The 12289-nt window shown below is 45.6% G+C and overlaps 1 protein-coding gene across 1 annotated transcript in view; it reads right to left on the bottom strand.

Moving 5' to 3' along the window:
- The window catches only part of THAP12 (THAP domain containing 12), a 31139-nt gene that overhangs the window by 18162 nt on the left and 688 nt on the right, over positions 1–12289 (bottom strand). The window contains exons 2-4 of the mRNA XM_018563313.1: positions 11973–12093; positions 5525–5629; positions 3756–3792 (exon numbers count right to left, since the gene is read on the bottom strand). Coding sequence (XP_018418815.1) covers positions 3756–3792; positions 5525–5629; positions 11973–12093 — 263 coding nt within the window. The remainder of the gene's footprint in view (positions 1–3755; positions 3793–5524; positions 5630–11972; positions 12094–12289) is intronic.

Raw genomic sequence — 12289 nt, 5'->3', positions numbered from 1 at the left:
TGTAAAGGGTTCAGGTCGTCCCAGTCCACGAATATCTCCGACGAGATCTGATGCCACAACTTGATTCTTTCGTGCGGGTCAACGTAAGCTGCGTTCTGCGGATCGTACAGTTCGGGGCGGAGGCGCACGAGCGCTATCAGAAGCTCAATATCAACGAATGTCTTTGAAGCCGTGTCGAAACTGTGATTCAATCCAAACACCATTTCTGTTCCTGAACAAACAGGAAATACGGTGCGAGCGGCGTCAAAAAACGCACCTCATTATTTCTATGCGTTTCTTTGCACATTTGCTTACCCAGTTTTAAAAAACAGAGTCAAGGCATCTCTAAAAGGTCAAGCTACTGACGATGCAATTTCGAATATGGTTTGGTGAGAGTACAGTAGGAGTATAGTGTCTAAATGTATGAACAGCTAGGGTGATGATCATGAAGGGTGCGACACTGATGAAGGCATATGGTTTAAACTGTCAGGGTCTGAAAATGTGGAGATGAAGGAAAGTCATGTAGGTTGGGATACCAGAAAAGCGCAAATTTACATAAAGACAAAGGTGTATTACAGATCTGCATCCAGTGCACACTTTCCCCAGCACCAGACAAAATATAACGAATGCAGTTTGAGGGTAGTATGCATTTAATCAAATCAATGTTTATTCCTCACTATAGTTCCAAACGAATATGTTTGAATAACATAAAACGTCATTAATACAAACGTGGTTTTTGCTCAAGATATGGTCCTATTCTATAAACAGCAAACAGAGCAAAGCACTTTGCTGAAGTCAGACCGATAGAACATAAGATTCTAGTTTGCACATTCCGCACTTTGCAGTAGGGATGGACCGATATATCGGCCGACGAAACATATCGGCCGAAAGTGCCATTTTCTGGGCGATACAGCGGTGCATCTTTTCTTTCTCTACTCCCCGCTGGGCGCTGCTCTGTGACAGGCGGCCGAGCGCTGCAGGAGGAGAGTACTGTGAGCGGTCAGCGTCTCTTCTCTCCGCACCGCTCAGCCTCCTGTCACAGATCAGAGGAGAGTGGTGTGGGGGCGGAGACAGCCAGCGCTGTCACAGGAGGCTGAGCTCTCCTCCCCGCACGGCTCGCTCAGCCTCCTGTGACAGCGTGTCAGAGAGAAGAGCAGGCTACAAGCAGTCAGTGATCGCTGAGTGTTTGCAGATGATTGGAGGACAGAGTATGGTTACTATATCCTCAGTTAAGAATGAATGGGAAGAGATCTACATCACCTCCTGTCCATTAATAATTGTGGTTATAGTAAACATACTCTGTCCTCAAGTTATGAATGAACAGGAACACTCAGTATAGAGGATTCCTGTTCATTGATAACAGGGGACACAGAAAAAGAGATTGAAAACTCTGTGTCCTCATTCTCTTTTTATATTTAAAAAAGGGAAATATCAGGGGTCTGTTTAGACCCCCAAAGCCCCTAAAAGTAAAAAATAAAAATGTTTAATAAAAAATGTAAAATAAATATAAAAAATGTAAAAGTTTATAAAAAAATTAAAATATAAAACAATTTGAAAAAGTTAAAATAAAAAAACATTTTCGGTTTGACTTTTTTTAATTTCGGTTTTGAAGTTTTCATTTCGGTGGAGTCTTTGTTTCTTGTGCTGTTTTACCAATTAAGTCTACAGATGTTCTATGAAACACAAACTGAAAGACAGTTCATTCAAATAACTCCATCTGAAACTAGAACAATTAAGATAAATTAGGAGTAAAAATATATTTCATAATCAGGATAGACGAAGATAAAGGCTATAAACCATCTTCATATGAGCTTGCCTGCTAAGGTGCAATGGAACGAAAACAGCTTGTGCTGAATGTAACATCCTCACTCGAGTAACTTATAAAATATAGCACTTAAAAGGAGAACTATGGGGTTAAGGCTTTTCCCCATAGTTCTCCTTAGGGTAACGGGAGGACACAAACTAGCGTCCTCCCATCACCCAAAGCTCAGTATACCGGGAGCTACTGCTCATAGTATACTGAGACGCCGCAGCTGAAGCGGATCCCGACAATTGTGCCGGGATCCGCCCAGCTGCGTGACTGACAGCTGGCTCTGCCTATCTAGAGGCAGAGCCAGCTGTACCCGCCCCCTCCCCATCTGTTCCGCCAGTCAGCGCTGGCGGATCGGAGTGGGGAATCCAGATCGAGAGGTGAGCGAACGCCGGTATGTGTTCGCTCACCTCCCGATCTACTGAGCCGACCTGTGACAGTCTCATTGAAAAGCACTCACCTCATAGTTCTCCTTTAATGAGCAATGACAGTCTTTTGACAGATTTCTAGGCATACCATGATCAACCTAATGCAAGTCCTGTTATCAATAAATTGTCAAGGTTTTAAATGCTTATGTATGTAGTTTGTATGTAATTGTTTCCTATGTGTCCTGTTCACGCCACAACTAAATATAAAAACACAATGCACATAAAACCGCTTGTGAACGCTAGTAAAGGAACCTCTGGTCCTACAGGCAGGCCTTGTACTACATACGGCTCTTCATTTCATAGTAGGCCCTGTACTGCCCTTGACATCATCAAGGTGACTGACTGCTGCCTGTGAAGCTTTGCACATTATCAGTCACAGCACCCAGTTCCAATGCTCTGCACAGGCAGAGAAAACTCAACCTGTTTCCTACCATCAATCACAGCACCGGGAGCTGGACACTTAACAGGCTGCAGACGGACGCCCTGCTGGGCCAGAAGAGGGGGGGAAACAGCAGTACAGCAGAGTCAGATGTTGAAGAAAGCTACACCACAATTACAGACTAAAGGTTGCCTGTCACGGCTCTACTGCTCTGTAAATATGAACATCTCTGCAGGATGGGAGCTAGCACAGGGACAACATCATTACTATACCGTAATTCTTTATTGCCCAACCATAGGCTGGGGCAAGTCCTGGACTAGGCTATACAGTGGTACCTCGGTTCACGAACTTAATTCTTCCGCGATTCTGGTCGCAAACCGATTTGGTCGTGAACCGAATCAAACTGTGATCTCGACTAGAGGAAGCCATGACCATGTGTCAGAGCAGGGAAAATGGCTGCGCTTGTGTTTGTCACCCGAAGCGGAGTTTGCGAACGGAGGCAACATTTTGCTGAACTTCCTGTTCGCGAACAGAAGCATTCGTGAACCGAGGTACCACTGTATCGCTCAAACACAGTATAGCCTGCATACAGGCCCTGTGCCTGGCTATGTCATGTGGCAGGGGTGCCTAGATTACAATTTAACACATATATACAACATATAGAATTTGATTTACATGTTACAACTTTTATGTTTGCATCTGCTTGTCTGGAGTTCAGATTTATAAAAAAAAAAACTTTAAAACGTTTTTTGCCAAACCTTCCCCCTTTTCTCCCCTTCAAGACAGCTGGCGACCTATTTCCCCCCCCCAAAAGTAAGCCTTTAAAAACCAATATAGTGTTTGTAGCTCTGCCTTTTAAAATAGCTTCTGCTATATTATATTTATGTCTAAATATATCCATCTTCATCAGACTGATGTAAACTTTTCATTCAACACCCCCCCCCCAAAAAAAATTATGGGGTGTAATGTACCAGAACTCATAGCAACCAATTAATTTTCACTAGTGGGCCATTCAAAGATTAACTGGACAGGTTGATGGTGCATATTGGCCCTTTGCTACCTGCCTAATTAAATAGGTCTTTCTATACTGCTTCTGGGTGTCTTACAACTCTAACACTAACCCAGTCGTCACTCAGAGATCCAGTTTTAGGGAACTTACGTTTTCTCTCTTTTAATGTCCTGATTTCTTCTTCACTCTAAAAAAGAAACAAACATTACGGTGAATGTCAAGGCAAAAAATAAAAAAAGTACATTTCTGCAACACATGCGCATTTCACCATTTTTATCCCTTTAAAAGAGAACTATGGGTTAAATGTTTTTCCCCGTAGTTCTCTTAAGGGTCATGGGAGGACATATACTAAGCTCCTACCGTCACCCAAAGCTCAGTATATTTTACGAGCTACAGCTCCCGGTATACTGAGACAGCTGCAGCCGGGACGGATCCCGACAATTCTGTTGAAATCCACCCAGCTGCGTGATTGACAGCTAGCTCTGCCTATCTAGAGGCAGAGCCACTTGTGCCCGCCCCCTCCTCGTCCGTTCCTCCAGTCAGCGCTGGAGTATCGGAGAGGGGAATCCCTGCAGGGAGCGGTGACAGAACGGCTCTCTACAGGGAGATGATCGAGAAGTGAGCGAGCGACAGTATGTGTTCTCTCACTTCCCGATCTATTGAGCCGACGTGTGATAGTTCATTGTCACACGTCGGCTGGAACTATGAGGATTTTCACTCACCTCATAGTTCTCCTTTAATGACCCTACAAGTAACGAGAAATACCAGTTGATTTGCCAGAAATGCTCTTAGCTCCTTAACCTGGCCGTACATTTATCAATTTTTTTCGTTCAACCCACGGGCTGAGCGAAAAAAACGGACCCGATTCCTCCATCGACACAAACAGCGAGTAGATCGAGGAATTGCTGCTGTTTGCATTGTGTTCCATCATGTTAGAATATCAGATCAGTGCGGGCAGCTTATTGGCTGCCGGCTCTGATCCATCGAAAATTCTCAGCTGGCTCCTGCGATCAGCTGATTGAGGAATGCCGGCTGAAGGGGAGCCAACAGCCCCAAACACTGTGCGAATTTCGGCTGGTGCAATAAAAACTGGACGAAATTCGACCACGTGTATGGGCACCTCAAAGTTCTGTTTTTGTAAAAATTTAGCATATCTACAGGTTATTGAGCCAGCCTCTTGCAAGCAGTTCTGTTCCGACATAACCCTTACATCCATGGCAGTAAAAGGGTTAAATAAAAGGGGGCAGATTTTTAACGGCACTGAAATAACTTTTGGGGAGACCTATTTTTATGCTAAAAAGTGATTTTTGCCTGGAGGAACAGTTTAGGATCAACATGCTGTTAAATAAGCAAACTCCAGCTTCCCATTCGGATGGCAAAAATCAAATTGCTATCAATAAGGATACTAGAAAAGAATATTGCCGAGTTGTAGGGATTCACCAATAACGGTTTTTCGGTATCGAGTACCAATATTTTGCTTTCGGTACTCACCGATACCGATGCTTCCGCTGGCATGGAGCCGACTGATCTGATTGCCCGGGAAGCCGATGTCATGTTCCCCTATGGCACTGCCGGTCAGAGGAAATCTTCCTCTGACTTGAAGTTCCGGTATCGGGAAAAGTATCGGAGCATTTGGGCGAGTACTTGCTCAAATACTCGCTATCAGCACCGATACCGATACTAGTATCGGTGCATCCCTACTGAATAGCAAATACTGAAGCCAATAGATGAGAAATCAAAGAGCTAAAAAAAAAAAAAAGCCAAAATGACACTCATCCCTGCAACTGGAAGCCATTTACTCCACTGGAACTTGGCCACTCAGTCATTTCCATTTGTACAGACAATGATTCTGGCGCAGTGCACTGTGCAATTCTGAGTGAAACTTGTAATGGACAACTAAAGAGTAATAAAATACCCACCAGTTCTTTTATCCTCTTCCTCTGTCTGCCCGGGTTCCCCAGATGACTCGTCAGGTCAAATATGGTTGGGATGGCATTTTCCCGCAGCACCGTCCTATACGGGCTCTGAAGAGAAACATAATATAAGCACATTGCCCAAAGACCATTACACTTGATATGCAGCTCTATATACAGACAAAACGTCAACAACTAGCACTATCTACATCCAGTCAGATCAAATTCAAGAGCCAAACTGTATACACTGTTGTCTTAAAGAGGAACCTTTACTGACCAAACTGTGCCCAAAGACCACACGCTAAGCACAAAGGACCAATCCCCAGTGTTGCCTGTAGGCCTCCTGCAGTTGACATTCTCCCCATTACAGACTTAGGATGCTTTGCTCCAAGCGCTTTCTCTGTGGAGGCGGCCATCTTGGTAGAGGCACAGGGATTTGCTTCCTCGTGTTGGAGAGACAGGTCCACAAAATGAATGAAGCAGAACAAGGAAGGGGGGATTCTTGCACTGCAGGTCTTCAGGTTCAGCTTCCTCTCCAGCAAGGAGAACAGTGAGCAACTGGCATGGCGTCACCTAATCTTGGGAGACTAGCAGTCACAGGCAGTGCCTTAGGCCGGGTTCACACCTAGGTGGCATCGTTTTATGCACATTTGTATACAGCATACTGACCCAGCACTGCTTCCTCCTCCACTATATGACAAGGCACACACTGTCACCTTATATACAGCATACTCACCCAGCACTGCTTCCTCCTCCACTATATGACAAGGCACACACTGTCACCTTACACCCAGCATTGCTTCCTCCTCCATTAACTGACAAGACACACACAGGCACCTTACACCCAGCATTGCTTCCTCCTCCATTAACTGACAAGACACACACAGGCACCTTACACCCAGCATTGCTTCCTCCTCCATTAACTGACAAGACACACACAGGCACCTTACACCCAGCATTGCTTCCTCCTCCATTAACTGACAAGACACACACAGGCACCTTACACCCAGCATTGCTTCCTCCTCCATTAACTGACAAGACACACACTGTCACCTTACACCCAGCATTGCTTCCTCCTCCACTATATGACAAGACACACACAGTCACCTTACACCCAGCACTTCCTCCTCCATTAACTGACAAGACACACACTGTCACCTTACACCCAGCATTGCTTCCTCCTCCATTATATGACAAGACACACTGTCACCTTACACCCAGCATTGCTTCCTCCTCCATTAACTGACAAGACACACACTGTCACCTTATACCCAGCACTGCTTCCTCCTCCATTATATGACAAGACACACACTGTCACCTTATACCCAGCATTGCTTCCTCCTCATTATATGACAATACACACACTGTCACTGTATACCCAGCACTGCTTCCTCCTCCACTGGAGTGACATCACCTAATCTTATGAGACTAGCAGTCACAGGCAGTGCTTTAGGCTGGGTTTACACCCAGATGGCATAATTGTTGCGCGTGTTCAGCGTGCGGTTATTTGCACGTTATGCACATTTTGATGCACGTTTTGACTGCCAGCTTAAGAAACATTGCGGGCAATAGACGAACGCTTATACAAACGCGCAAAAACACGCACTTTCAGGCATTTCCATTGAAGTCTATGGGGCACAAACGCGCTATTAAATCGCCCAAAGAAGCTCAGGTACCTTTTCAGGCGTTTGGCTGCTCAGGTGCCATTGAAAATCACGGGATTTCTTGTGTTGGGTGTTTTAAAAGTGCTTTTCCTATTGCTCAAAATCACTAGGTGTTGAACCAGGCCTTAAGGTGGCCATACACCATGCAAATTTTGGTCGGTTCTAGAAGAACTGGCCCAAATTCACACAATGAGTGGCGCTGTCGGCACCCTTTTGGGCCGGCATCCCTCGATGATGCTACAGGACAGCAGTGCCTAGGCCCGGCCACATGTCAGGAAGTGTACGAAATTTCGGGAAGAATTCAAGACAACAGGTAAATCTTTCAGAGACACTGCTTAGGCACAACAACATTTCTAGAGGTTCCCTATAAGCTAACAAAACTTCACTTGCTCAGTTCGGGTTCAATTTAAAGGGCCTCGCATACAGCATCATTCTGGAATGAATACATCATTCGATAACAAGAGCCATAGGAGCCATTTTTCATTGCTAGACCCCGACCCAACCCAACCCAACCCAACAAATTGTATTCTGGTAAATCCGTTTGGTTTCCCATTTAAACAAATGCCGCATATTATTAATAAAACGCCACATTTGTTTGGTTTTTTTTTTAAGATGAATGCCATGCCGACACATGGCTGTGGAAGCATCCAGGCAACATGCCACGAGACATCTGCTCCAGATCACCGCTGACCTCCCTGATGTGTCAATCAATCAAGCAGTCAAAGCGGATACATTTGGCCTCAATGATGTTAATGAGAAGTGTCTGCTGATGATCCCTGCAATTATTAATTGAAACAAAGATCTATTATTTCCCTAAATTAAAAGAAGAGGAGCAGATGTCGCGTTCCCTCTCATGTTGACTCCCAATGACCTAAATGAAAAATGCCCAATTTATTGATTCCTTTCAAATGGAGCATCTTCAAAGATGGAATCTGCAGAGCCCCGGAGAGAAAACAGAGAACGCCTGGCCTCACAATACCGAGGAGATTAACTCGGGAAGAGGAGACCCTCGGTATGGCCTGTTTAATGAGAACATTACATCTCAGAAAAAGTCAGGCTTCCTCATAGATTTACTGCAAATATATGCTACAAAAACCTCTGCTTTTAACCCTTTCGCTGCCACCAACGTAACTCATAGGTCGCTGGCAGCCAGCCCCTATAAACAGGCTCCCATTACATTCGTAAAGCCGAATGTCGGCTTTATACTGGAAGCGATTCTGTCGGCTGAGCTGCTGCCAGATAGCTTCCAGGGGCCGGTGCAGGGGTTGCCCCCCTCCACCCTGCCCGACACCCTCGCCTTGCTTCCTGGGCTCCGCTGCCCCTCCCGCAGACCCGGGACCAGCATGTCAGGTGTCGGCGGGAAGCAGGTAAGGAGATGGACGAACATCTGTTCTATGGGAGCGGTAGCGACGCTGATTGCATCACTTCCAGTCCCCCAGCTGTCATTGCCAAGCTGCAGATGCCGGGCAATACGCTATTGGAGCGCAATCTGCACCCCAGTAGCCTATTTGGAGCGCAAAGGTGATATTATGGGTCTAATTGACCCCTAATATCACTTTAAAGAGGATCTGTCAGCACTAATATGCCATCACAAAGGGGGCTTGTAAGTCCTCTTATGTTGTGGCAAGTAAAAATAAAAAATAAAAGAAATTTAAAAATAAAAAAAAACTTTTTTTTTTTTTATAAAGTCCCTCGCAAGCGTATTAACTTAAACACGCTTTGGGTGCCTATGTACGAAAATGACAAATCACACTAAACATTAGGTATCGCCGAGTGCGGCAGAGTGAGAGCAATAATTCTAGCGCCAATATTCGCAAACTAATGACCTGCATGGGCTTTTAAAGCGTCATCTATGGACAATTTGGAGTACTGTATTTTGTTGCCGTTTCACAGACAAACTATTTTTTTACCTGGGCATGTTAGCCAACTATTTACTGGTCATAACCTCATCTTTTATATTTAATTTAAAAAAATTGCATCATAATATTTTGTTTTTGGGCACTAACATTAAGTTAACCTCCCTGGCGGTATTCCCAAGTGTGGCTCGGGGGGTAATTTTCTGTACCATAAGCGGTAACCCCGAACCACACCCGGGAATACAGCGTAGCGTCTCTTACCTTGTCCGCAATCCCAGCTGTGTCCTCCGGCCGATGCCGGCATCTGTCTTCCGGGTTTCCGTTCCTTGCGAGCGTCCGCGTCGCAGGGGGGGGCGGAACCGGCGGGAAGTTTAAAAGTTAAAAAAAAAAAAACGAAAAACAGATAGGAGCAAAAAAGAAAAATCATACCGCCAGGGAGGTTAAAAGAGAACAATGGGGTAATCTTTTTATCCCATAGTTCTCTTTAGGGTCACGGGAGGACATATACTAACCTCCCCCCGTGACCCAAAGCTCAGTATATAGTGGGATACAGCTCGCTATATACTGAGAGGGCTGCAGCCTGGACGGATCAGGACAATACTGTCGAGATCCACCCATCTGGCTGATTTGACAGCTGGCTCTACCTATCTAGAGGCAGAGCCAGCTATGCCTGCCCCCTTCACCGTCTGTTCCTCCAACCAGCACTGGAGGATTGGAGCGGGGAGGGCAGAGGGAGGAATCCCTGTGAGGAGCCGTGAGTGACAGTCACCACTCTCTGCAGGGAGATGATCGGAAAGTGAGCGAGCGACGGTATGTGTTCGCTCACTTCCTGATGTATAGAGCCAACCTGTGAGTTTCATTGTCACAGGTCGGCTCGAACTATGAGGATGAGTGAAAATCACTCTCCTCATAGTTCTCCTTTAAGTGCATTTTTACTACATTTTGGGGTTCGATAAAGAGCTCTGCTAATATTGTGCAACGTAAAACCGCCACCATTTTATTCTGCAGGGTCTATACAATATGTTTAATGTTTGGGGGTTAAAAGTAATTTTCAGGCCTAAAATGTGGATTGTAACGTGTGCAAACAAGGCAAAAAAGGTCTTGGCAGCGAAAGGGTTAACACATAGTTCTGGCTATTTCTGCTTTAAAAAGCAACTCCAGGAATTGTGAAAACTAACCCTTGCAGTGTGGCTACACCTGCACTGCAAGGGTTAAGTGCTCTAAGGAAGTGCGATATCAGCTGCATTGGACGTGAGGATGCTGACCGTCTCAGGGCCGAGGATCAGGAGAGTAAATCTTTATTCTGGCCCCGCAACCAAAACTAGCAGTTAACCCTTGAAGGGTGGGGGTAGCCCCACTGCAAGGGTTAGTTTTTACAATTCCCGGAGTTCCTCTTTAAAGTATAATGTAAACCCTAATTTTGCACTTTGCCCACCCCAAAAGTGAAATCCTCCTAGTCTGCCAGGCTAGATTTTCAAACCCTTCAGACAAAAATATAATGGTGCCTACTAGAGGTGCACCGAAATGGACATTTCAAAACCGAAATAAAAAAAATTGTCAGGGGGCGAAACTGAAAATGTTTTTAATGTAATAATTTTTTTATAAAATTTTAATTTTTTACTTTACTTTGAGGGCCTCGGGGAAATATTGGGGCTCTAAACAGATCCCTGATATTTCCCTTTTAAAATAGAAAAAGAGATTTAGGACACAGAGTCCTCAATCTCTTTTTCTGTATCCCCTGATATCAATGAACAGGAATCCTCTATACTGAGTGTTCCTGTTCATTGATAACATGGTATGTTTACTATAACCACAATCATGAATGGACAGGAGGGGATATAGATCACTTCCCATTCATTCATAATTGAGGATATAGTCAACATACCATGTCCTCAATTATCTGCAAACACTCAGCGATCACTGATCAGTGACTGCTTGTACCGCTCTCCTCTCTGACACGCTGTCACAGGAGGCTGAGTGAGCGGTGCAGGAAGGAGAGCTCAGCATCCTGTGACAGCGCTTGTCTGTCTCCGCCCCCACACCACTCTGCCGGACTGTGACAGGAGGCTGAGCGGTGCGGGAGGAGAGACGCCAGCTGCCCACAGCGCCCAGCGGGGGTAGGAAAGAAAGCAGGGATGTGCCGATGTATCGGCAGGAAAATGGCATTTTCGGCTATTAGCCAAAAGTGCCATTTTCGGCCGATATGTTTCGGCAGCTGATATATCGGTGCATCCCACTGTATTGTCTTCAGTCACTGACCCAGCACTGCTTCCTCATCCATTACATGATACTGTCACCAATGTGAATGCTGTGGGGCTTTAAAGTATAACTAAAGACAGTAAGAGTATAACATTTTTTTTATTAGATTTGGAGAGAGAAGAGGGGTTAGAACATCTGACATGTTTTTATTACCCCTGCTAAGGGGACATAGCCTCTCTTACTGTCCGGATCATCATGTTCACTGGGAATGAAAACGAGGGTAAACCTAAAATTTAGAGCTGCCACTCCAGAACAGAAAAAGACAGTGAAATATTCCAATGTGGACACTTACTCATGTGTACATGCTTGTGCGGCGTGCACGCCCATAAAGGGGCGGATCCCGGGAAGGATAAGCGCTGCGTGTAATTGCAGACAACAGCTTATTCTTCCCTATGGGAGGACGCAGCTGTACGCTGTCATCCGCACATCCAAACTTGCACATCCGTGTGGGTCCAGGTGTCCGCATTTGGAAGGACACTGTCTGCGTCCAAGTGCGGACAACCGGACCCGAACAGATGTGCAAGTTTGGGTGTGCGGATGACAGCGTACAGCTGCGTCCAATAGGATGTTGTCTGCAATTACACGCAGCACCTGTCCTCCTCGGGATCGGCCCCTTTACGGGCGTGCACGCCCTGTCTGAATGAGGCCTAAAAACAAACCTGTCTGTGTACTTACACTCCGGCAGATCATGGAGTCCTCGAAGTGCTGAGCACATAGTCGGTAGTGCTTATTCAGCTGATCGGGAGTTTTATCTTCTAAGTCAGACCGACGGCAGTTCTCAACCCACTTCTGGCATCTGAAGTCACACAGAAAATAATCAGGTTAGATTGAAGAGAAAAAAAGTGATGAAACGTCTACAGACAACCCAACATTAATGTGTGACCCGAGTGGGGTGCAGCGAATCTCAGAAGACACCCTGATGGTCATCCTGCATTCAGCACCTACATAACCCATGTTCAGAACTCCCAGGACACCCACCAGGCACCATCCCA

Source organism: Nanorana parkeri, unplaced genomic scaffold (assembly GCF_000935625.1).
Source record: "Nanorana parkeri isolate BGI_ZX_2015 unplaced genomic scaffold, ASM93562v1 scaffold652, whole genome shotgun sequence".
Lineage (NCBI taxonomy): Eukaryota > Metazoa > Chordata > Amphibia > Anura > Dicroglossidae > Nanorana > Nanorana parkeri.
This window is presented reverse-complemented; position numbering and strand designations above follow the sequence as displayed.